This window comes from Coregonus clupeaformis, chromosome 16 (assembly GCF_020615455.1).
Source record: "Coregonus clupeaformis isolate EN_2021a chromosome 16, ASM2061545v1, whole genome shotgun sequence".
Lineage (NCBI taxonomy): Eukaryota > Metazoa > Chordata > Actinopteri > Salmoniformes > Salmonidae > Coregonus > Coregonus clupeaformis.
Window position 1 is genome coordinate 55,891,225 of NC_059207.1, and position 25,095 is coordinate 55,916,319.

At 44.4% G+C, this 25,095-nt stretch overlaps 1 protein-coding gene across 1 annotated transcript in view; it reads left to right on the forward strand.

Annotated features, from left to right (window-relative positions):
* The first annotated feature begins 5,018 nt into the window (after window positions 1-5,018).
* LOC121584257 (calcium-binding protein 7) overlaps window positions 5,019-25,095 on the forward strand; it is a 58,566-nt gene continuing 38,489 nt past the window's right edge. The window contains exon 1 of the mRNA XM_041900088.2: window positions 5,019-6,045. Coding sequence (XP_041756022.1) covers window positions 5,934-6,045 — 112 coding nt within the window. The 5' untranslated portion in view covers window positions 5,019-5,933. The remainder of the gene's footprint in view (window positions 6,046-25,095) is intronic.

Here is a 25,095-nt window from a genome sequence, read left to right on the forward strand (position 1 = left end):
TACAGACCTCTACATGCTTTGTAAGTAGGACAACCTGCAAAATCGGCAGTGTATCAAATACTTGTTCTCCCCACTGTATGTTAATGTGGGCTATTTTAAGAACTTTTCTTCTGGGATGCTTACTTGTTTTCATCGCTTTACTGGAAAGCTTAGCAGAAGTAGAAATGCTCATGTTATTTATGTTAGTGCAGGGTGAGCTGCACACAGTGGACTTCCTACTAGGGCACACCTCTTCAGTGCTATCAGTATAAATCTGGTTCATAGGCACATGAATACTGCATACAATAGCTGTAGGATCAGCAGACGCATTCAGGGCAGTTAGAGGGACATAAATTAGGTTACTTACATTGTGTCTTCCAACGCCCCTGGTACAATATACATTTGCTGAAGCATTATGAAAACTCAACGTCACAATGGTAGGGATTAACTGAGCTGGGCTTGGGTCATTGATACAGTGGCTTGAGAAAGTATTCACCCCCTTGGCATTTTTCCTATTTTGTTGCCTTACAACCTGGAATTAAAATGGATTTTTGGGGGGTTTGTATCATTTGATTTACACAACATGCCTACCGCTTTGAAGATGCAAAATAGTTTTTATTGTGAAACAAACAAGAAATAAGACAAAAAAACAGAAAACCTGAGCGTGCATAACTATTCACCCCCCCCAAAGTCAATACTTTGTAGAGCCACCTTTTGCAGCAATTACAGCTGCAAGAGCCTTGGGGTTTGTCTCTATAAGCTTGGCACATCTAGCCATTCTTCAAGGCAAAACTGCTCCAGCTCCTTCAAGTTGGATGGGTTCCGCTGGTGTACAGCAATCTTTAAGTCATACCACAGATTCTCAATTGGATTGAGGTCTGGGCTTTGACTAGGCCATTCCAAGACATTTAAATGTTTCCCCTTAAACCACTCGAGTGTTGCTTTAGCAGTATGCTTAGGGTCATTGTCCTGCTGGAAGGTGAACCTCCGTCCCAGTCTCAAATCTCTGGAAGACTGAAACAGGTTTCCCTCAAGAATTTCCCTGTATTTAGCGCCATCCATCATTCCTTCAATTCTGACCACTTTCCTAGTCCCTGCCGATGAAAAACATCCCCACAGCATGATGCTGCCACCACCATGCTTCACTGTGGGGATGGTGTTCTCGTGGTGATGAGCGGTGTTGGGTTTGCGCCAGACATAGCGTTTTCCTTGATGGCCAAAAAGCTCAATTTTAGTCTCATCGGACCAGAGTACCTTCTTCCCTATGTTTGGGGAGTCACCCACATGCCTTTTGGCCAACACCAAACGTGTTTGCTTATTTTTTTCTTTAAGCAATGGCTTTTTTCTGGCCACTCTTCCGTAAAGCCCAGCTCTGTGGAGTGTACGGCTTAAAGTGGTCCTATGGACAGATACTCCAATCTCTGCTGTGGAGCTTTGCAGCTCCTTCAGGGTTATCTTTGGTCTCTTTTTGCCTCTCTGATTAATGCTCTCCTTGCCTGGTCCGTGAGTTTTGGTGGCGGCCCTCTCTTCACAGGTTTGTTGTGGTGCCATATTCTTTCCATTTTTTAAGAATGGATTTAATGGTGCTCCATGGGATGTTCATAGTTTCTGATATTTGTTTAGAACCCAACCCTGATCTGTACTTCTCCACAACTTTGTCCCTGACCTGTTTGGAGAGCTCCTTGGTCTTCATGGTGCCGCTTGCTTGGTGGTGCCCCTTGCTTAGTGGTGTTGCAGACTCTGTGGCCTTTCAGAACAGGTTTATATATACTGAGATGATGTGACAGATCATGTGACACTTAGATTGCACACAGGTGGACTTTATTTAACTAATTATGTGTCCTCTGAAGATAATTGGTTGCACCAGATCTTATTTAGGGGCTTCATAGCAAAGGGGTGAATACATATGCACCATCACTTTTCCATTATTTATTATTTAGAAATTTTTTCATTTCACTTCACCATTTTGGACAATTTTGTGTACATCCATTACATGAAATCCAAATAAAAATCCATTTAAATTACAGGTTGTAATGCAACAAAATAGGAAAAACACCAAGGGGGATGAATAGTTTTGCAAGGCACTGTAAGTCATTGTCTCAATGCAGCCTCATAATGCTGTGAAATGATCCAGGAACTTAAATGATATGGGTGGATCCCATCTTCCTTATAAAATGTATTTTGTTTCCAAAAGGTAACGAAATTCTCAACAAAAGTTACACCCATTGAGCTGCAATAATCACGTAGCCAGTTGTGAAGAATCCTGCTAAAACGTTCAATGCCACGATTCAGAGAGGGCACAGGGCCAGATATGATGGGTCTTTTATTAGTGTCTAGCAGAGAGTCAATCAGCTCTTTAAAATCCAATTTCAACTGTTCAGAGCTGGCCTTCATAATGTCATTAAAACCCACATGGACTACGATAGACTCGATTTCCATATCCTGACGTAGTACATTCAGGAGCAGCTTAGTAATGTAATTTACTCGAGCTCCGGGTTAGGACATTGTTTTTGCACCAGAAATGGTCACATTTCTTACCATGGAGCTGCCCAAAATCACAGGTGGCGAGAAGGACAAGGAAATCCACCCACTCCCACGCTTGACAGGATTCGGAGAACCCTTTTTGGACGGGCGAGAGGCAGGATAACTTGAGCCTGTTGCTCCTGGCGCCTGGTGCAGGCCTCCGACAGATGGAGAAGCCCCGCTCGATCCAGAGCAGGTACGGAAGGTTGCCGAAGTCGACTTCGAAATCGTAGGAGTAGGCACTACGGCCGCAGACACAGGTACCCCCAGCAACGATGGTGCAGGAAGATCAGGCTCCAGGACGGCGAAACTATTAGTTGTTTGTATCAGCTCCGGGCCTCTCGTTGGGAGTGTAGACTGCTTTACGGGAGGCCGCTGTCTTTAGCTTCCACGGCTCGTGACATGCGACCATCATTGATTGCTCCTCTTGCTGTGCTCCTTCGACTCTATCAGATGGGGGAGCTCCGGACAACACCGGCCAGTTGGATAACGACAAACGACAAGGCGGAGATGCATCCAACAAGCGTAAATGCTGTCCAGCGACCGGCGTAGAAAAGGTAAACATTCCACTCTGCTTTTTCCCCAGTTTCTTACGTAGGCTGGCGACCTGCGTGATCAAGGAAGCCACCTCAAGCCTATAATCCTCAACAAGCAAGCTATGGACAACGTATGAGAGCAATCCATGCTTTGGTTTTATTTCCCTGCCACTGTTTCCAAATGCTAACATTTTAGCATTTGTGGCACAAATCTAATTCAAGCCATTGTATTGATATTAGCATTTTTTCGCACATCATGTCCAAATGGTTAGTGGCGACAAATTTGGAAACAGTGCCATAAAAACTAAACCAAAGCATGGATTGCTGTCATATGTTGTCCTTAGAACGCTTACAGGGTAAGGAAACCACAATTTTATTTAGGAATTTGGGTGAACTATCCCTTTTTTATAACTTAATGAAATACACTTGTGACTTCAATTACTTTAAATGCCAGTGCCTGCCCTATTATGCCATATTATTACAAAAGTATGTGGACACCCCTTCAAATGAGTGGATTCGGCTATTTCAGCCACATCCGTTGCTGACAGGTGTATAAAATCGAGCACACAGCCATGCAATCTCCATAGACAAAAATTGGCAGTAGAATGACCTTACTGAAGGGCTCAGTAACTTTCAACGTGGCACCGTCATAGGATGCCACCTTTCCAACAAGTCAGTTTGTACAATTTCTACCCTGCTAGCGCTGCCCCGGTCAACTGTAAGTGCTGTTATTGTGAAGCGGAAATGTCTATGAGCAACAACGACTCAGCCGTGTAAAGATCGTCTGTCCTCTGTTGCAACACTCACTACCGATTTCCAAACTGCAACGTCAGCATAAGAACTGTTCGTCGGGAGTGTCATGAAATGGGTTTCCATGGCCGAGCAGCCGCACACAAGCCTAAGATCACCATGCGCAATGCCAAGCGTCAGCTGGAGTGTGGTAAAGCTTGCCGCCATTGGACTCTGAAGCAGTGGAAATGTGTTCTCTGGAGTGATGAATCACGCTTCACCATCTGGCTGTCCGACAGACGAATCTGGGTTTGGCGCATGCCAGGAGAACACTACCTGCCCCAATGCATAGTGCCAACTGTAAAGTTTGGCGGAGGTGGAATAATGGTCTTGGGCTGTTTTTCATGGTTTCGGGCTAGGCCCCTTAGTTCCAGTGAAGGGAAATCTTAACGCTACAGCATACAATGACATTCTAGACGATTCTGTGCTTCCAACTTCGTGGCAACAGTTTGGGGAAGGCCCTTTCCTCTTTCAGCATGACAATGTCCCCGTGCACAAAGCGAGTTCCATACAGAAATGGTTTGTTGAGATCGGTGTGGAAGAACTTGACTGGCGTGCAGAGAGCCCTAACCTCTACCCCATCGAACACCTTTGGGATGAATTGGAACTCCAACTGCGAGCCAGGCCTAATTGCCCAACATCAGTGCCCGACCTCACTAATGCTCTTGTGGCTGAATGGAAGCAATGTTCCAATATCTATTGGAAAGCCTTCCCAGAAGAGTGGAGGCTGTTATAGCAGCAAAGGGGGGACCAACTCCATAGTAATGCCCATGATTTTGGAATGAGATGTTCGACGACCAGGTGTCCACATACTTTTGGTTATGTAGTGTATTTGTTGGCATCACCTTCAGTGGTTTCTGGTCAACAACCTCAATGGCACACATGGCTGTTCAATGTTTAACATTTGGTGTGCAATTTAAGGTTTCAGATATAAAAGGTAAAAGGTATTAATTTATATTAGGAGAGACGCCAGGGGATAAATTCTCGGTATGCTATTGTGCCTAGTTGTAATTAATCACAGCTCTCGTTGTTTATGTGGTACTAGGGGAGCACGTGTGTCCCTACGGGCAGGTAAGAACGGGATTTAGTGCGCGTGCTGTGTGGAATACAGAATGAACGCAGTGAGAAAGATGCACACATAGTGGAGTCAGGGTATGGAGTGTGTGTGTGCGCGTGTGTGAGAGAGCTGGCTGCCGTTCACAAGAGTCCCTTACCTGTGCGGAACAAAGAGTGAATTGGAGATGGAAAGGCGCCCCCGTGCCAATGACCAAATAAGGGCGAGCGAGTGTGCCCGCGCACTGAACGCATAGGCTTTTTTTGTGAATGTTCTAACAATTCGGGGGGCATGCATTTTGGTGTTTTGAGTTAAGGTACATTTGGACTTCTGATTCTTACGCTGTCAGTCTTTAATTTGTGTTTTTCACCTGGATTTAATCACTGAATGCTCAATGGAAAGATAAAGGGACAGAGTGTGCACCAAGAAAATAACTCACATCCAAGAGATCCAACAAGTGGCTGAATTAATATTATCTCTCTGCATGAACTACTGGACAGAAACAACGGATTAAGCATCGTTGAATTGTCTCATTGTCTTTGTCTGTCTCTCTTCTACCGCAGTGAGATAAACCGCTGGTATTTTTTATTTGCATGTTGCGCTGAAAGCTCACTGGCAGTGTTTCTCAGCAGATGGAGTGGCCGTGATGTGTTTAGTTTTGTTCAGCTAATAGCCATTATAAGTGTGGCAATTTAGGCATTTTTCAAAATTTGACAATTAATTGCCTCAACCTAGGCTAGATCAATCTCGCAATGTGTGTAACAAATAACTGTCGAGTATCCAGATAAATAAAAAGGAGATACTGTGACAACGTCACGTTTATAAAAATAATAATAATCTATTAGGCTTCTTAGTGTTAATTTACCAAAGAACGGGGGAGGAATTCACGGATCTTCTCCTCTCTCCTGCCTCTCGATCCTGTGGCCACAGCGGTTCCTTCCTATCCATGACCCCCGCACCCTCTTTGAAAGTAAAGTTGTGAACGACTCTCTGAAGAACCACTCATATGAAGACCAGGGCACAGGTGGCAGCCCCAGACCGTCACCGCAGCCATGCCTATCATGCATCCAATCACCTCCAATTTGATGTACCGGGGCATCTGCACTATCCCGGACATGCTCGCCTACCGAGCCCCGGTCAACCTGCCAGAGGACGAGGTGGAAGGTGAGGATGAGACTTTACCTGTTCTGTAACCAGCTCTGGTTCGATTACCAGCTCTGCGGGTATTCTGTTGCCTAGTCAGTATATAATCATGGCTCTTTCAATGTTTGAAAAAGTGTCAGGGTCAGGCAATTGAATTCACTATAGTCTAATTGTTGTGGCTCTTAATGTAAGTAATGGCCAGCGAACGGTGTGAGTTCATTCAGACGGAGTCGCTATCAGCGTTATCAGATTAAGCACCACAGACAGCGCCGTTTAGAGCGTCTGCATTTCAAGCAGTCCCTCGCCTCACTGTGATGACAATGTGTGACTCCGTTCAGACAACTGTCCACTGTAGATTGTCATTCACATATGTTTAGTTGCTTTTCTACCTCAACTTTCTAATTTAATCAATTATGAAGTTATCAATTAATCAATTGATTTTTTATCATCAATCAGTGGGATAATTTTGTGTGGTTAAAGCCAGTTGTGTTTGCAGGTGAAAGGGGAATTGTGAGAGGAGTGGGATGTCCACAGATTCAAAAGACAGTGCTACAAGCCTGCCCACTATGAGTCCACATATTTAGTTTATTGGTGTGTAATAGTGCTTTATTGTGGATTTGCTAATCAGTGACTGACCACTACTTGTTCTGGTAAGAAGGCAGTACTCTAAAATGAAAACAAACATTGCTACTATCTCTCCAACAAAAGGGTTAGAAATCAGTGTTCATGTATTTATGCACCCCAGCACACGTTTCCCAATAGCAATAATGTCTGTATCCATATAAACAGCACTTGAAATGTAAACCCCTGGTAGACACATAATCTGTATTACATAGAAACCCTGTAGAGGAATCCTCTCAATGAGACAGAGCACTCATGCTTACATTGTGACTGAAATCTCACATTGTAGTGGTAGAAATCACCTATTGTATGAGGTTTCAAATTGTTTTAATGTTAAGTGCACAAGTAGAGTGAAATGCCTATCTTACAAGCTCTAAACCCAACAATGCAGGAATCAATAACAATATAATACTAAAAATATCATAAGGTAGCACAAAACACAAGATAAATAAAAATAAGAAATATGAACTGGAGAAAGTAAGCAAGCATACTATATACAGGGTCAGTCAGTTACAGTTGTAGGACTTTATTCAGTGTTGTGATCGGCTGTCTGGCTTAATACTGAGTCATAGACATTATACACTACAACACTTCCCCCTTTATTATCCACAAAAACAATGAAGGTTCTTAAATGGTTCTTCCTTAGCTCTTAACGGGGGGAGGGGGTTCTACTAAGCTATATGGAATTGTTTAAGAAGGTCATACCAAGATCATTTTGCTATTTGATTTTGAATTTTAAGACCCCTTGAAGTACCCAAAAATATATAAAGAAATTCTGGAATCTTTTATTTCAGCTCATGAAAAGTGGGACCAACACTTTGCATGTTGCGTTTATATTTTTGTTCAGTACATTTATCAAAACTCATATACCAACAATACTTTGTGGCTTTGACGTCAACACAGGAACAGCCTGCTGGTGTCTTTGGTGATGGAGGCGAATCAGGTAAGTAGGTACTAAAGTGCCCAAAGAGTTTTGCCATGTTATGTGGCTAGTAGATTATAAAAAAACTAAGTTAGCCAGCTATCTAAGTGCACTGGGCCATGCACAGTGAACTGGCCCACTCGGATCTAGCATGGTGTTTGGGAATGTACTAAAGCTATCTAGCTAGCAAGCAAGCTACAAAACTCCATCAACACTGCACATTTTGTAGAAATGAATGAATTAATGTCATTGTTTATTTCAAGGTACAGTATGTCTTTATTTTTGCTGAACTGCCTGATCTTTATTGGCCGGTATAACTTGCAGAATATCATGGTAGCCAATGTTTGTGGTAGCCATTATACCTGGATTTACTGTTACTGCTGCTAGTAACGTTAGTAACGTTAGCACTCAGGTTAGCATGTGGCTAGCTATAGCTAACATTGGCCAACGAGAGAGTTTTAGCCAGTTTGCTTATTGACATTTAATGTATACTATAATGGTAAAGCCTTCACTCCTGCTGTGTATTCACTCGTGTGTTCTTCTCTTGACGTCACTTTTCTGAACGGTTTTCCGACATGACTTAGGTCAAATTCTGATAAAATTACTCCCAGAATACAAATGTAAAGTGATATGTCGTATTGGGACTTTTGGTTGGAAAGATGAAACCAATCAGAATGTTTAACAGCAAACTAATTCTGCAATCTTCCCTTTAAAGTTTCTGGAGAACTCTTGCCCGATAAAGAACCTTTGAGTTCAGTGTGGGGTTCTTGATGTGGCATCTATGGTTCCTCAGAATTCTAAAAGGTTCTTGAAATGTATGGAAGCCTGTAGATGTGTCATTTTCATAGCACATAGTAAATTGGCCAGTGTTTTAAAAAATATATATTTTATTTCACTTTTTTGCACAATAAACAAAAAACATACATAGACAAAAACAATAGGCAACATAACATTTACATACATACATTCACCAGCGTTAACTAGTGTTGATTTGTCAGTGTAAATGTTTTGTGTTTATTCAAGAGTTAAATTAAAACTCTAAGTAGTTAAATTAACACTCAGTGGGGTAAAATAACCCCAGTGTTGGTGTTAATAACCAGAGTTGATACATAACCATGCCTTCATTATCATATTTTCTCAGCATGCTCGCATGCTCATTGTCGTGGTCAAAAGTTTTGAGAATGACACAAATACTAATTTTCACAAAGTCTGCTGCCTCAGTTTTGATGATGGCAATTTACATATACTCCAGAATGTCATGAAGAGAGATCAGATGAATTGCAATTAATTGCAAAGTCCCTCTTTGCCATGAAAATGAACTTAATCCCCCAAAAACATTTTCACTGCATTTCAGCCCTGCCACAAAAGGACCAGCTGCCATCGTGTCAGTGATTCTCGCGTTAACACAGGTGAGAGTGTTGACGAGGACAAGGCTGGAGATCACTCTGTCATGCTGATTGAGTTAGAATAACAGACTGGAAGCTTTAAAAGGAGGGTGGTGCTTGAAATCATTGTTCTTCCTCTGTTAACCATGGTTATCTGCAAGGAAACACGTACCGTCATCATTGCTTTGCACAAAAAGGGCTTCACAGGCAAGGATATTGCTGCTAGTAAGATTGCACCTAAATCAAACATATATCGGATCATCAAGAACTTCAAGGAGGGAGGTTCAATTATTGTGAAGAAGCCGTCAGGGCGCCCAAGAAAGTCCAGCAAGCGCCAGGACCGTCTCCTAAAGTTGATTCAGCTGCGGGATCTGGGCACCACCAGTGCAGAGCTTGCGCAGGAATGGCAGCAGGCAGGTGTGAGTGCATCTACACGTACAGTGAGGCGAAGACTTTTGGAGGATGGCCTGGTGTCTAGAAGGGCAGCAAAGAATCCACTTCTCTCCAGGAAAAACATCAGGGACAGACTGATATTCTGCAAAAGGTACAGGGATTGGACTGCTGAGGACTGGGGTAAAGTCATTTTCTCGGATGAATCCCCTTTCCGATTGTTTGGGGCATCCGAAAACACCTTGTCCGGAGAAGACAAGGTGAGCGCTACCATCAGTCCTGTGTCATGCCAACAGTAAAGCATCCTGAGACCATTCATGTGTTGGGTTGCTTCTCAGCCAAGGGAGTGGGCTCACTCACAATTTTGCCTAAGAACACAGCCATGAATAAAGAATGGTACCAACACATCCTCCGAGAGCAACTTCTCCCAACCATCCAAGAACAGTTTGGTGACGACCAATGCCTTTTCCAGCATGATGGAGCACCTTGCCATAAGGCAAAAGTGATAACTAAATGGCTCGGGGAACAAAACATCGACATTTTGGGTCCATGGCCAGGAAACTCCCCAGACCTTAATCCCATTGAGAACTTGTGGTCGATCCTCAAGAGGCGGGTGGACAAACAAAACCCCACAAATTCTGATAAACTCCAAGCATTGATTATGCAAGAATGGGCTGCCATCAGTCAGGATATGGCCCAGAAGTTAATTGACAGCATGCCAGGGCGGATTGCAGAGGTCTTGAAAAAGAAGGGTCAACACTGCAAATATTGACTCTTTGCATAAACTTAATGTTAATTGTCAATAAAAGCCTTTGACACTTATGGAATGCTTGTAATTATACTTCAGTATACCATAGTAACATCTGACAAAAATATCTCATAACACTGAAGCGGCGAACTTTGTGAAGACCAATACTTGTGTCATTCTCAAAACTTTTGACCATGACTGTAGGTTAATTTAAAGAATTGTTTGTTTCAATATCTATGTTTTTGCATGTACATTGATTCATTCATCTGATCCTACTCAAATATAATTAACAGACATTCTTCTAAACTCATCTTTTTACTTGGACTTATTGCACCCATTACTGAAATTGTTGTTCCAGTTTAGATATTTAAGGTAGTCTCATATTGTTGTCTTCCCAACCCTGGCAGTCATTCTGCATGCAAATGTTGGATATCCCCACTATGGCTGGATTCCAATATGAATTACACATCACTTTGCAAGCCAGCATAATATGACTTGCAGGCCTGATGTGGCCTGTAAACTATGAGTTTCAGGCCACTGTATTATGGTAAAACTAGGCCCTCAATAGAAGGCCTTATTAAATATGTATTGTATTGTCTTAATTTAATTTTAATGACAACATATTTACTTAGGATCTCTCTTGGTGAAGGCCACAGGACTAAACATGAATAAATGTCTCTGTCACTAGCAAACAGTGGTACTGGTATCTCAAAAATTCACTCGAAAGGCACCCTGGGAAATATGCAAATAATGCTTAAAACCCTACAGCAGGGCTATTCAATTCCGGTCCTGGAGGTCCGAAACATGTCTGGTTTTGTATTTATTTATGGATGCCAATGTTTCCCCTATGGCATCACTCTCAATAAACTTATTTGGTTCCAACTTGCATCTTTATTTTTAAGGGTGTATAGAAACCCAGTGGATTAATCATCTCAATGATAGAGAAATGCTCACATTGTGACAGAAATCTCCTATTGTAGGGCTTCACTCAGAGTTGTGTTGTCTGGCTGGCTTACCCTTGTCACCTGATTGAGGTTTATGGATCAGCTACAGTATATTTATAGCTTGTTTTTAAAGGGAACACAATTATACTGTAGTTATGAGTGCAGATAGAGGAAGAACGGCTCAACCCACTCTCAAGTCCCAGTTTGAGACAGACAGCATTTGGCTGCATGGTTGAGCTTTGATAGATTGCCTGAAACTGTTGGTATATTGTGCTGCTTTTCGGTGTGAGAATATGTATATCAATGTACTGTAAAACAATTAAAATGCGTCACATTTTGGCTTATCTGACCATGACAGAATGCATGCTTAAGTGTGAATGACAGCATCTGATTATGTATCGCTGGTCAGGTCTTGTGAGAGATCTTCACTGTGTGGTGGTTACCGATGCAGAAGTTCCCTGGGACAGAAACGAGATGAACAGCTAATTGAACCTGGAGTCACACACACGCACAGCGGCACAGGCTCACACGTGCACACATACACACACAAGATGCAACAGAGCACACACACACACATACATACACACACACACACGCACAGCACAGCACAGGAAACCCATTCAGTGCTGCTGTGACTGGTTACAATTAGAAAAGCTGGCAGAAAAACGTGAATAACAAAATAATCACATTTTGTTTGGATGATGAGATTCAACTCCCTATAGACTGAGCATGTGATAAATCAACATTCCTAGAGTGGATGCCAACAGGGTTGTCCAGACAGTGAGTAGTTTCGGAATATATCTTTGTCTCTCTCTCTCTCTCTCTCTCTCTCTCTCTCTCTCTCTCTCTCTCTCTCTCTCTCTCTCTCTCTCTCTCTCTCTCTCTCTCTCTCTCTCTCTCTCTCTCTCTCTCTCTCTCTCTCTCTCTCTCTCTCTCTCTCTCTTCCTCTCACTCTACTAGCAAATATAGAGAAAATATAAGATGAACTACACTGCCTAGTTGCTTCTTTTGTCAACAGACATATTGAATAAAGTATTTTTAATTAACCTTTATTTTATCAGGGAGTAATACTGAGACCAAAGTATGTGATGGCGATTGCATCGTCTGTGGACCTATTGAGGCGGTAAGCAAATTGAAGTGGGTCTAGGGTGACAGGTAAGGTGGCGGTGATATGATCCTTGACTATTCTCTCAAAGCACTACCTGATGACAAAAGTGAGTGCTATGGGGCGATAGTCATTTAGTTCAGTTACCTTTGCTTTCTTGGGTACAGGACCAATGGTGGCCATCTTGAAGCATGTGGGGACAGCAGACTGGGATAGCGAGAGATTGAATATGTCCGTAAACACACCAGCCAGCTGGTCTGCGCATGCTCTGAGGACGCGGCTAGGAATGTCGTCTGGGCCGGCAGTCTTGCGAGGGTTAACACGTTTAAATGTCTTACTCACGTCAGTCACGGAGAAGGAGAGCCCACAGTCCTTGGTAGCTGGCCGCGTCGGTGGCACTGTGTTATCCTCAAAGCGGGCAAAGAACTTGTTTAGCTTGTCTGGCAGCAAGACTTCGGTGTCCGCGACGTGGCTGGTTTTCCTATTGTAGTCCGTGATTGTCTGTAAACCTTGCCACACACGTCTCGTGTCTGAGCCGTTGAATTGCGACTCCATTTCGATATTGACGTTTTGCCTGTTTGATTGCCTTGTGGAGTGAACGACCACTCTGTTTGTATTCTGCCATATTCCCCGTCACCTTGCCATGGTTAAATGCGGTGGTTCGTGCTTTCAGTTTTTCGCGAACGCTGCCATCTATCCACAGTTTCTGGTTAGGGTAGGTTTTAATAGCCACAGTGGGTACGACATCTCCTATACACTTCCTTATAAACCCACTCACAGAATCAGCGTATACATCTATATTATTCTCAGAAGCTACCCGGAACATATCCCAGTTCGCGTGATCAAAACAATCTTGAAGCGTGGATTCCGATTGGTCAGACCAGCGTTCAATAGTCCAAAGCACGGGTGCTTCCTGTTTGAGTTTCTGACTATAGGAAGGGAGGAGCAAAATGGAGTCGTGGTCAGATTTGCCGAAAGGAGGGCGGGGAGGGTATTGTATGCATCGCGGAAATTAGTGTAACAATAGTCCAGTGTTTTTCCAGCGCGAGTGCTACAGTCAATATGCTGATAGAATTTAGACAGCCTTTTTCTCAAATTCACTTTGTTAAAATCCCCAGCTACAATAAATGCAGCCTCAGGTTATATGGTTTCTAGTTTGCAGGAGACAAAGGGCTGTGAGACAGAAGTTTATTCATAGACACATGAAAGTGTGATGTATATGGAGGGTGTGGGGCAACAGAAGACGAACAGCAGAGGGGCTAAGGATTTTCGAGATGGGGAAAGGGCCGATAAAACGGGGGGAAGGTTTACAGGACTTCACCCGGAGGGGCAGGTCCCGAGTGGAAAGCCATACCCTCTGCCCGAGCCGATACCTGGATGTGGTCTTCAGAAGAGTGGCCCGGGCTCTGTTCCAGGTACGGAGACAGCGGCGGATGAACATCTGGGCAGAGGGTATGCTGACTTCTTCCTCTTGCTCAGGGAAGAGCGGGGGCTGATATCCCAAGGAACACTCGAAGAGCGAGAGACCAGTGGCCGAACAGGGAAGGGTCTTACGGGCGTATTCCACCCACACGAGTTGCTGGCTCCAGGTGGTGGGGTTGGCGGAGACGAGGCAACGAATAGCCGTCTCCAGGTCCTGATTGGCTCGCTCCGACTGGCCGTTAGATTGGGGGTGAAAACCAGAGGACAGGCTGGCCGATTACCCAATGAGAGTACAGAACGCCTTCCAGAACCGGGACGAGAACTGAGGACCATGATTGGAGACCATGTCGACCGGAAGTCCATGGATCCGGAAGACGTGCCGCACCATGAGTTGAGCCGTCTCCTTGGCTGAGGGTAACTTGGGAAGGGGAATAAAATGGGAGGCTTTAGAAAACCTATCCACCACCGTCAGGATAGTGGTGTTGCCATCTGACGGAGGAAGACCAGTAAAAAAGTCCAGGGATATATGGGACCAGGGGTGGTGAGGAGTGGTTGAAGAAGGCCAGCCGGAGCTTGCCGCGGAGTCTTATTTTGGGCACACACAGTGCAGGCGGCGATGAATGCGGAGACATCAGGAACCATGGAAGGCCACCAAAAGCATTGTTGGATGAAAGCCAGGGTCCAACGGGAGCCTGGATGGCAGGTCAGTCTCGAGGAATGTGCCCATTCCAGGACTGGGGAACGGGCAGAGTCCGGGACAAACATCCGGTTAGCCGGACCCCCTTACGGACCAGGCTCTCTATACCCCAGACAAGTGCAGCCGCTAGACAGGAGGTAGGGAGGATGGTCTTGGGGTCAGACGGAGTAGCAACAGTGCTATACAAATGTGAGAGTGCGTCAGGCTTTATATTCTTGGACCCCGGGCGGTAGGAGAGAGTGAAATTGAAACGGGTGACTAACAAGGCCCAACGAGCCTGCCTAGAGTTGAGGCGCTTGGCGGTGAGGAGATATTCCAGGTTTTTATGGTCAGTCCACACTAAGAATGGGTGTTCCGCCCCCTCCAACCAGTGCCTCCACACCTCCAAAGCCATCTTGACGGTGAGGAGTTAACGAAAAGCTGGTTCTCCAGGATACGCTGAAGGACCTGTCGGACTTGGAGGATGTGCTCTTGAGCTGAACGGGAAAAGACAAGGATGTTGTTGAGGTAGACAAACACGAACCGGTTCAGCATGTCTCGGAGCACATCGCTGACCAGGGCCTGGAACACAGCGGGAGCGTTGGTCAGTCCGAGTGGCATAACCAAGTACTCATAGTGCCCGCTAGCCATCTTCCACTCGTCTACTTCCCGTATCTGAACCAGATGTTAGGCGCTCCGAAGGTCCAACTTTGAGACGATGGTCACTCCCTGAAGAGGTTCAAAAGCTGAGGAGATAAGTGGAAGAGGGTAACTTTTTTTAACCATAATGTCATTAAGGCCCTGGTAGTCGATACACGGGCGCAGGGTTTTGTCCTTCTTCTCCACAAGGAAGAACCCTGCACCGGTGGGAGAGGCAGATAGACGAATACTCCCTGCAGCGAGAGTCCTCAATGTACTCCACCATAGCCTTGGTCTCCGAACCCAACAGGGAGTAAAGCTTCCCCTGGGGTGGTGTAGTGCCCGGGAGAAGGTCAATAGCGCAGTCGTAGGGTCGATGCGGAGGGAGAGACATAGCGCGGGCCTTATTGAAGACCTCCCAGAGGTCCAGGTACTCAGCAGGAAGACGTCCCGGGGCAGGCTGTGCCGACTTAAGACAATGTGCATGGCAGAACGGACTCCAACGCACAATAGAACCAGTAGCCCAGTCGGTCAGGGGATTGTGCTTCTGGAGCCATGAATACCCCAAAACCACAGGTACATGGTATGCAGGAACTGCATACACTCACTGTGATATCCTGATACTCGTAGGTTGATAGGAACCGTATTGCGGGTGACTCTGCCAACAGAGCACCCATCCAGCGCTCTGACGTCCATGGGAATAGAGAGGGGTTGAGTGGAGATTGCCAGCTCCGACACCAAGGTAGCGTCGATAAAGCTCTCGTCGGCCCCAGAGTTAATGAACACCCTGAGAGATTTGGCCTGGTCACCCCACAACAGGGTGGCATGGAGAGGGGTCCGACTAATGGGAGATTGGAAAATCCCCATACGCCGCACCAGAGTACTCGTACCCACTGATGAGCCTGGTCTTTTTAATGGACAGGTGGAAATATAATGTCCTGTAGTCCCGCAATTCAGACAGCTCCTGGTGCTCAATCTGCGTAAACGTTCAGCCGGAGACATTCTAGCCCTTCCCAGTAGCTTGGGCTCTGGAGGAGGCGAGTCGACCGCCCTTGGTGATTCCTGTGAGCACTCGGGTGACACACTCGGGTGATTCTCTCGATAAGGTGGATGTTGGGAACTTCTGGGATTCCTCGGAGGCGAGGTGGGAGCAGTGGACGAGCGAGTGTGACCGGGAACAGACCTCCTCTCCCTCCTATGTTCCCGTAGACACCCAACGATCCGTAAGGTCAAGGCGATGAGGGAGTCGAGGTCCATGGGAAGCTCCCGGGCTGCGAGCTCGTCTTTAACCTCCTCTGATAATCCGTGAAGGAACGTGTCGAAAAGAGATTCCGGGTTCCAGGCACTCTCAGCAGCCAACGTGCGAAAATCTACTGTGTAGTCTGCCACACTACGGGAGTTTTGACGCAGTTGGAGTAGCTTCTGAGCAGCCTCTCTCCCGGACAATGGAGAATCGAACACCTTCCTAACCTCCGCCACGGACTCCTCCAGACTGAGGCAAACGGTGGATTGTTGCTCCCACACTGCTCTCACCCAGGCGAGAGCCCTCCCGGACATCAATGTTATAAGATACGCTATCTTCGAGCGTCATAACCGACTTTAGTGGGCAAATGTTCACCTTCGATGGCCACTGGCACGCTGGAGAAGTGTGCTCTTCATGGTTGAATACCGGTTTCAACTGTTCTGGCAAATGGCAGACAGTTTGTATGGCATCTTGTGGGCAAGCGGTTAGTTGATGTCAACGTTGTGAACAGAGTGCCCCATGGTGGCGGTGGAGTTATGGTATGGCAATGTGAATGCACAGAGATACCGGGACGAGCTCCCGAGGCCCATTGTCGTGACATTCATCCGCCGCCATCACCTCATGTTTGAGTATGATAATCCACAGCCCCATGTCGCAAGGATCTATACACAATTCCTGGAACCTGAAAATGACTCAGTTCTTCCATGGCCTGCATACTCACCAGACATGTCACCCATTGAGCATGTTTAGGATGCTCTAGATCGACGTGTACGACAGTGTGTTCCAGTTTCCGCCAATATCCAGCAACTTCACACAGCCATTGAAGAGGAGTAGGACAACATTCCACAGGCCACAATCAACAGCCTGATCAACACTATGCGAAGGAGATGTTGCGCTGCATGAGGCAAATGGGGGTCACACCAGATACTGACTGGTTTTCTGATCCACGTCCCTACTTTTTTTTTAAAGGTATCTGTGACCAACAGATGCATATCTGTATTCCCAGTTCTGTGAAATCCATATATTAGAGGCTAATTCATTTATTTCAATTGACTGATTTCCTTATGTGAGCTGTAACTCAGTAAAATCGTTGATATTTTTGCTTCTTGCATTTAACATTTTTGTTTAGTGTATTTTAAGGTCAATATAGATTTTCTGTAATACAATGAAGGTAGACTGTAGTTCAGATAGAGTCTGGTCAACCGTGGGTGCAATAGCATAAACAACAGTATCATCTGCATTCACGTCCAGGTTACAATTGTCAATATTGTTATGTAAACAGTAAAAGGTACACGACCCAGAATTAACCCCTACGGGACACCTTTCGTTATGTCCAGAAAACTGTATTTAACACCATCAGTAGATACAAATTGAGTTCTATTTGTTATGTAATTTCTAAACCAGTTACATGGAGCTAAGTCTAGGCCAATTGAGGAAAGCCTCTGAATTAGCAATGAGTGATCAACAGCGTCGAAGGCCTTTGACAGGTCATTGAAGAGGGCAGCACAATGTTGCCTTTTATCCATACAGTTAACCACATCATTTATAACTAGGGATGCAGCAGAGATAGTGCCATGACCTGGTCTAAAACCTGACTGATGTACATTTACAATACATTTCAAAAATTAAGAAAGATCTTAGCTGAGAATTAATCAAGGATTCTAATATTTTAGCTAGGCAAGAAAGTTTTGAAATAGGGTGATTAATCATTTAGATAAAAAATATGGGTTAATGATTCAGCAATCAAAATGGATCAAGCATATTAGCCCCAGTGTTGTTTTTTTACATCAGTCTTAAGCAAGGCATTTAGCACATCACAGGTAGTAAATTGTTTAAATGAAAACAAAGATTCACTAGAAGTTGATGTGTTAACCGTCGAGTCAGCTAGAGGCTGGCAGAGGGAAGAGCAGTCGATTGACTGACTAGTGTCAATTAAACCACAGTTTCTCTAAAATAAAAAGCCTGCCGGGGTAAAATGACAATTAAAAACATCACTTATCTCATTGTTCTCAGTTAATATGCCATAGTCAGACAGAACATGCTTAGGCAGGGAAGAAGAGGAATTTGTACGCTTCAGTGCATTTACTGTTTACCAGCAGAGTCAGAGATAGACCTTAAAAAATAGCTTGATTTAGCTTTCTTAATCAAGATAGTACATCTGTTTCTCAGTTGTCTGAAAGATTGCCAGTCCGCTACAGGGTCAGTTCTCCTTGCTTTGGCCCAGGCCTGATCTCTCATTTGAATGAACTCAGATAGCTCCAAGGGTTAGATCTATCTTTGACTATGAATTGTTTAAAAGGGGTGTGTTTATCTGCCAGAGGAATAAATATAGAGGAGACATTTTCTAGAGCCAACTCAGGGTCAGGAATACTAAGACAGTGGCTAAATCAGAGTATAACATGTCATGTATTTAAAAAAATAAATGTTTTATGTATCTTCTTAATTGAACAAGGATTAGTATTTTTCTGTTTGGTATCTCTAACACATACATGGTATGGGACAATGATCACTGAGATCATATGCAAATATTCCACTAGACAAATATTTATGGGGGTTAATAGTAAGAATTAAATCAATCAATGAGGAGTTAACAGGGTTTTTCACATTTAGTCGTGTGGGTTTTGAGATCAATTAAGTGAGATTAAAATTAATGCATATAATCTTAAATTGATCTGAGGCCGGGGATAGCCTATCCAGATTCAAATCCCCTAAAATGACCATCTCCGAAGACAAAAATGTCCAAGCCCCCTACAAGATTTAAAGTCAGAGGGGGTATTCTGTTCTCCCCTCAGCAGCCTCCTGTGGTCAGCTGCAGCTATTTGTTGAGTGAGACTGCCAAAGTCCCTGGCCATCTACATGAGAGCAGGGTAGACTGAGTATTCGACCGACCCTCCCTCAAGTCGCTGGGTGCTGGGCAGGAACTGGGTGAGCAGTGTTGGCAGAGCTCAGTCCACCCGGATGAAGCTCGCGCCAAAGGAGTGGATGCTGATGCTCCAGTCTGGATGTGCACAGGAGGCCTTGGTCTGTCTCCTGTTGCAGGGTTGGGGCTATCATGGGGTGCAGGAGTGTCCCAGGCCTGTCCTGGGGATGGGAGTAGGGAGGGTAACCAAAACTAGCCTGGGAGGAAGGTTGTGGGGGAATTGAGGAGGGTGGTGCGGAGGGCAGTGTAGCTGGCGAAGCTCCAAACTCTCAGCATATGAGGGCTGATGATGTGAATGATACATGGCGTGGACTGCATCATGTGGTGCACTACACTCTACAGTGTTTTGCCAGACCCTAGGGGTAGTGGTCGGTGCTGTGTAGAGCTGGGCTGAGTTGAGGTGGGCCTGGTCTGGTAGAGCTGTGCTGTGATGGGCCGTGTCTGTTTGTGTTGTGCTGAGGTGGGCCTGGTCTGGTAACATGGGAGGGAGGTTGTGGGGGAGTTGAAGAGGGTGGTGTGCAGGGCATTGTGGCCAGTGATGCTCCAAACTCTGTGTGGGGCCTCTGGGACTGTGTACAGCTTGGGCATAGCTCAGTGTATGCAGTTTCTGGGAGAGAAGAGGGTGGTGTGGGGGGCAGTGTTGCTAGCTGTTGTCCAGTCTCTGTGAGGCACCACCGGATGCAGGTCTAAACAAGCGTCTGATTTGGAGTTGGTGGCTGATCTGCTGCTCCTGTGTGGGGAAGTGGACTGGCCACCGAAAGTAACATCCTTTAACATCCTGGTGAAGGTGGGTACAGCCTCTTTGAACAAGTGTACATTATCATACAGACAGATTAATGATGAGATGGTGGGCCAATTCTACATTTGGCAATTTAGCACAGTCCCAGGAGAGGCTGGCATTTATCCTCTCGGTAGTGGCAGGGTGAAAATCTCTCCTCCGTAGCAGGGTGGACTTTACAAGCCTGGCATCTGGGAAGGTGGTAGAGGCCCTCTCCATCACCCTCCCAAGTCATGTGGCCACCCTCTCCTGTTGAGTATGCAAGTCATTGGTTCCAGTATGTACAATGATAAGGCTCGGTGAACCAAGCTGGGCCACTGACAGGAGCTCCAATGCTTTCTCAGATGTAGGGCACCACAACTTTGCCCCCACTCTATTTAACAAATTTTCCATTGGAGTCCATCATCAAAACAATGTCAGGCTTCTTCTCAGGCCTGTGGAGGAAGTCAGGAGTTGGAGCAGTCACAGGCCGTGAGACTGGGGTGGAGGGGGTTGGTTGGTTGGTTGGTTGGTTGGTTGGTTGTTTTGGTTGGTTGGTTGGATGGTTGGGTTGGTTGGTTGATAGTTTACTGGGTCCTAGGTTTTTACTGGACTCTGTAAGGAGTGGGTGGTGGTGGCTGACCAATTCCTGCCTTAGATCTTGTAGCTCATTCTGCAGGTCCTGTTCACATATAATAAAATAAAATAATTTAACAAAATATTTGTATTAAGGAGGAGCTCTTCTTAAGGGATGCTGTTCATGGAATTGGTTGCTAGGAGATGCATGTCATAGGAGCAGCATGTCAGTGGCAACATTGTTCTTTGCAGTGTCATTTGCATGATTATATAATTCACTCCTTTAGTCTACCCTGTCACTCCCACATCAGCGACATCAGACAGTGTCAAATGTCTTCAGAGCAACATGACTTTCAGAGAAAAGACATAGCACATCACATACATAAGATAGCCCTATTTGGTAAAAGACCAAGTCCATATTATGGCAAGAACAGCTCAAATAAGCAAAGAGAAATGACAGTCCATCATTACTTTAAGACATGGTCAAGAACTTTGAAAGTTTATTGAAGTGCAGTCGCAAAAACCATTAAGCGCTATGATGAAACTGGCTCTCATGAGGACCGTCACAGGAAAGGAAGACCCAGAGTTACCTCTGCTGCAGAGGATAAGTTCATTAGAGTTACCAGCCTCAGAAATTGGAGCCCAAATAAATGCTTCACAGAGTTCAAGTCACAGACACATCTCAACATCAACTGTTCAGAGGGGACTGTGTGAATCAGGCCTTCATGGTCAAATTGCTGCAAAGAAACAACTACTAAAGGACCCCAATAATAAGAAGAGACTTGCGTGGGCCAAGAAACACGAGCAATGGACATTAGACCGGTGGAAAGTGTCCTTTGGTCTGGAGTCCAAATTTGAGATTTTTGTTTCCAACCGCTGTGTCTTTGTGAGACGCGATGTGGGTGAACGGATGATCTCTGCATGTGTATTTCCCACCGTAAAGCGTGGAGGAGGAGGTGTTATGGTGTGGGTGTGCTTGGCTGGTGACACTGTCAGTGATTTATTTAGAAATGAAGGCACACTTAACCAGCATGGCTACCACAGCATTCTGCAGCGATACGCCATCCCATCTGGTTTGGGCTTAGTGGGACTATCATTTGTTTTTCAACAGGACAATGACCCAACACACCTCCAGGCTGTGTAAGGGCTATTTGATCAAGAAGGAGAGGGATGGAGTGCTGCATCAGATGACCTGGCCTCCACAATCCCCCGACCTCAACCTAATTGAGATGGTTTGGGATGAGTCGGACGGCAGAGTGAAGGAAAAGCAGCCAACAAGTGCTCTGCATATGTGGGAACTCCTTCAAGCAGGTGAAGCTGGTTGAGAGAATGCCAAGAAGGTGCTAAGCTGTCATCAAGGCATATTTTAAGAATCTAAAATATATTTTGATTTGTTTAACACTTTTTTGGTTACTACATGATTCCATATGTGTTATTGCATAGTTTTGATGTCTTCACTATTATTCTACAATGTAGAAAATAGTAAAAATAAAGAAAAACCCTGAGTAGGTGTGTCAAAATTTTTGACTGGTACTGTAGTTCAAATGGATCTCAATTTCTAGCTGTTTTGTAGTTGTTTTATTGTGTTGTGGATTGTTCCACCAATTCGGTGCCTTTTGAGAAGTGTAACTTGGTACAAAAACAACAACATTGGATTCCACCTCATTTTAACATTATGTCAGTAAGAAAACATGTTCAACTATTTAAAAAACGAGTTTTCCTATCTCAAGAGGTTAAATAATAGAATTACTGTAGTAAGTGCCTATTAAGTGCCAAATAAATTAACAGGGGTGACCGTAACGGCGTTGACGATTTCATCTTAAATTAGCCATAAATCCCCATGTGACAGGGGGAATAGAAGCTTGTTGTGTGCAACAGGTAGTGGCATTTTAATGCAAGCTTCACAATAAAAAACCATTTAAAAAAAGATTCTAGCCTGTCTATCTATGCATAACATGGCTGACGTGTTATGCTTGACCCACTAAGTTTTCCACCACAAATCATCAGCAAATGGCCAAAAAGAGTAGAACCAGCTCACCTTCTTTTACACTATAATTTGACTTGTTAGATGTTCAATGTTTCATTTGCAAAAAATATTTAAAAAGGAACAGTTTCCCCATATTATAACAGGGTTGACCTTAAAATGAGGGACAGACATAAATGAATCACTAATCACATTAAATAAATAATAATCTTCAGAAATGACTTTGTCAAAGCAACAAAATAACTGGGGCTTTACAATGATGATGAAAAGTTGGAGAAATGTAGGGATTAAGTGGGTTAAAATCTCCCTAGAAGTCACAGAGTCACAAATGCTGAATTTAGGCAGTTTATCAAGTCTTTATTCATATTTAAAAATCAGATTGATTGAATTCTCCATGTGGTCTATATTAAATGGCACTTTATTTATTATAAGGCTTTTATAATTCAATATTGGTGCATAATTTCTACTTAAAATATCAAAGGGACACAAAAGGCACTCATTTTGTGGAACAACCCTTCTATTTATACTGTAGTCTACAATAGCCTCAGGCTCTTTGAACAGACATCGTTTCATTTTGAATTTGTCTAATGATATGAGACAAAATGAAAGGTACTGGCTCACTGCAATCAGCCTCTTTCAAAATGAGCTAAGCCGCTCAGGCTTAACACCCAAATCTGTGCCAGACGGCTAGGCCACGGCGTGTAGTGTTCTAGACAGACAAAATTATAAAAACAGCTTTATAAAAAAACATCCTTTAAGCAGCTGTGTGAATCACAATAATCACAAGTGTGCTTATTTTGAACAGTTTAAATATTCACCATTCAAGATGTTCATCAAAAGATGGGAGCAAAGTTAGGGTGGGAGGAGATTGCACAGAATTTACGTCCAATAGTACAGAAACTCTGTAATGTACAATCCCTATTTTGCTTCTGAGTCTCTTGGGGGGAGGGGGAGAATTGTCTCTGGTTGTCAGAGATGTTAAATGCATCAGGATCAGCTGGGCAATTGGGGAGGCAAGGAGGGGTCAAATTGGTGTGTGAGAGGGTATGGCCTACTAATGATACACATAGCCAAAAACTAGATTTTCAATTACCAGCTTGAACACTCAGGGGGATGAGGCAACCAGCATTGCTCTCCCAACGCCTGAGAGGGGTTGTCAAAAGCTATAATTGGAACAGAATAGAATGCCATTTTTTGTTGCTCTGGAGGCTTAAGTGTGTGTGGGATAACATATTGCAAATGTACAACAAGACCAGGATTAAGGTGATGTGTTCTCAACATTTCCTCCTACACTACTGGGGAGGAATGACGGTTGATCCTTTTCAAAACAGATTCCCATCATCTTCAAATATGATGAGAGCCAGATGTATGGGAGGGAGACAGGACACAGGGATTACTGGGATAACATCTATGTAAACCATCCTCAATGATGTCTGAGGTGAATATGATTGCACCCTAGCACTGATCCACTTTCGCTGTAGCAAGCTTATAGCGGCCCATGAGCAGCCCACAATTGGCAAAGGCAGTGGCCCAATGTGCATTCTGCTCATTGACTTTGCAGTGGGCCGACACTTTAACACGTCACATTGACTTGGTTAACCATGGACGGTGTTGCTAGCTGCATTGGCTGTAGACATGGGTCCAATATCGGCTTGCCTACAGTGGCATGCTGCCTCAAAACCACCAGTTGTCCGATAAATGCTTGCTAGCTGACTTACAACCACATGTTTAGGTTTCCCACCATTTAAAACTCTCCCAAGCAAACACTCCACACTCCTGGAGTCATATGCATAGGTAGGCATGCCGAAAGCTCTCTCTTGATCACTGTCAGGTTGACTAACAAATGCAACTGTTTATATAACGAGTGTGCTAGCGAACCCGTTTGGGATAAACTGTTTAACAGACTCATCCAAAGTAAAGTGCCTGGAATCATCTAAATCAACCAAATTAACAGTCACTTTTCTCCCTCACCGCGCCTCAGGCGCTGTGATGGGCATCCGCCTTGTTTCATTATGAAAACCGAATGGCTATCATCTAGGATTGAGATACTATTGGCTGTTGTCCTCCAGAGACTGGAAGCTGAAGCAACGCTAACAGGAAGTGTCTTCAATAATAGAACACAAAGAAGAAGAAGTCTCTCTCATGTGCTTCTATGAGAAACATAATTATACTACTCAGCCTGTATTGTAAGATTGTCTTTCAGTTTATCTCAGTAGCTGTAGGAAAGACATCTTTAGACATTTTCTTATTTTCTACCAGATTGTACTTTTTACCTCAGCAGAAGCGCAACAACCGTAATATGCAGAAAAGTGCATGTCTATGAATGTAAATTTACAATGTATTTGCTTTTATGCACTGTCAATTTTTTTGATTGACAACCTCACTTTGGATCTAGAAAACCATTCCACAATGACAGCAGTGTATTCCTAATGACACTGACAGCCTGCAAGGCTATGTTGATATTTATGTTGCTGCCCTAGTAAGTGCAGAGGAAACACTGACAACATCTGATAGCCTCAAGGTGAAGGTTTGCTTTCCATTTCTGTGGAAATACTGGAGTGAATACAAATGGTGATATTTAAAGACTCTGGCATATGCTCAGTAGGCTAAGGCAGAAAAAACGATCCACATAACGTATGCCTGTGCAGAATTTGTGGGTGTTGTGGGGGTGTATTTTCAAGGGGTCAAACATCACCCGTCCGTTGAAAACATATGCTGCCATGGTGATAAGAACAACAA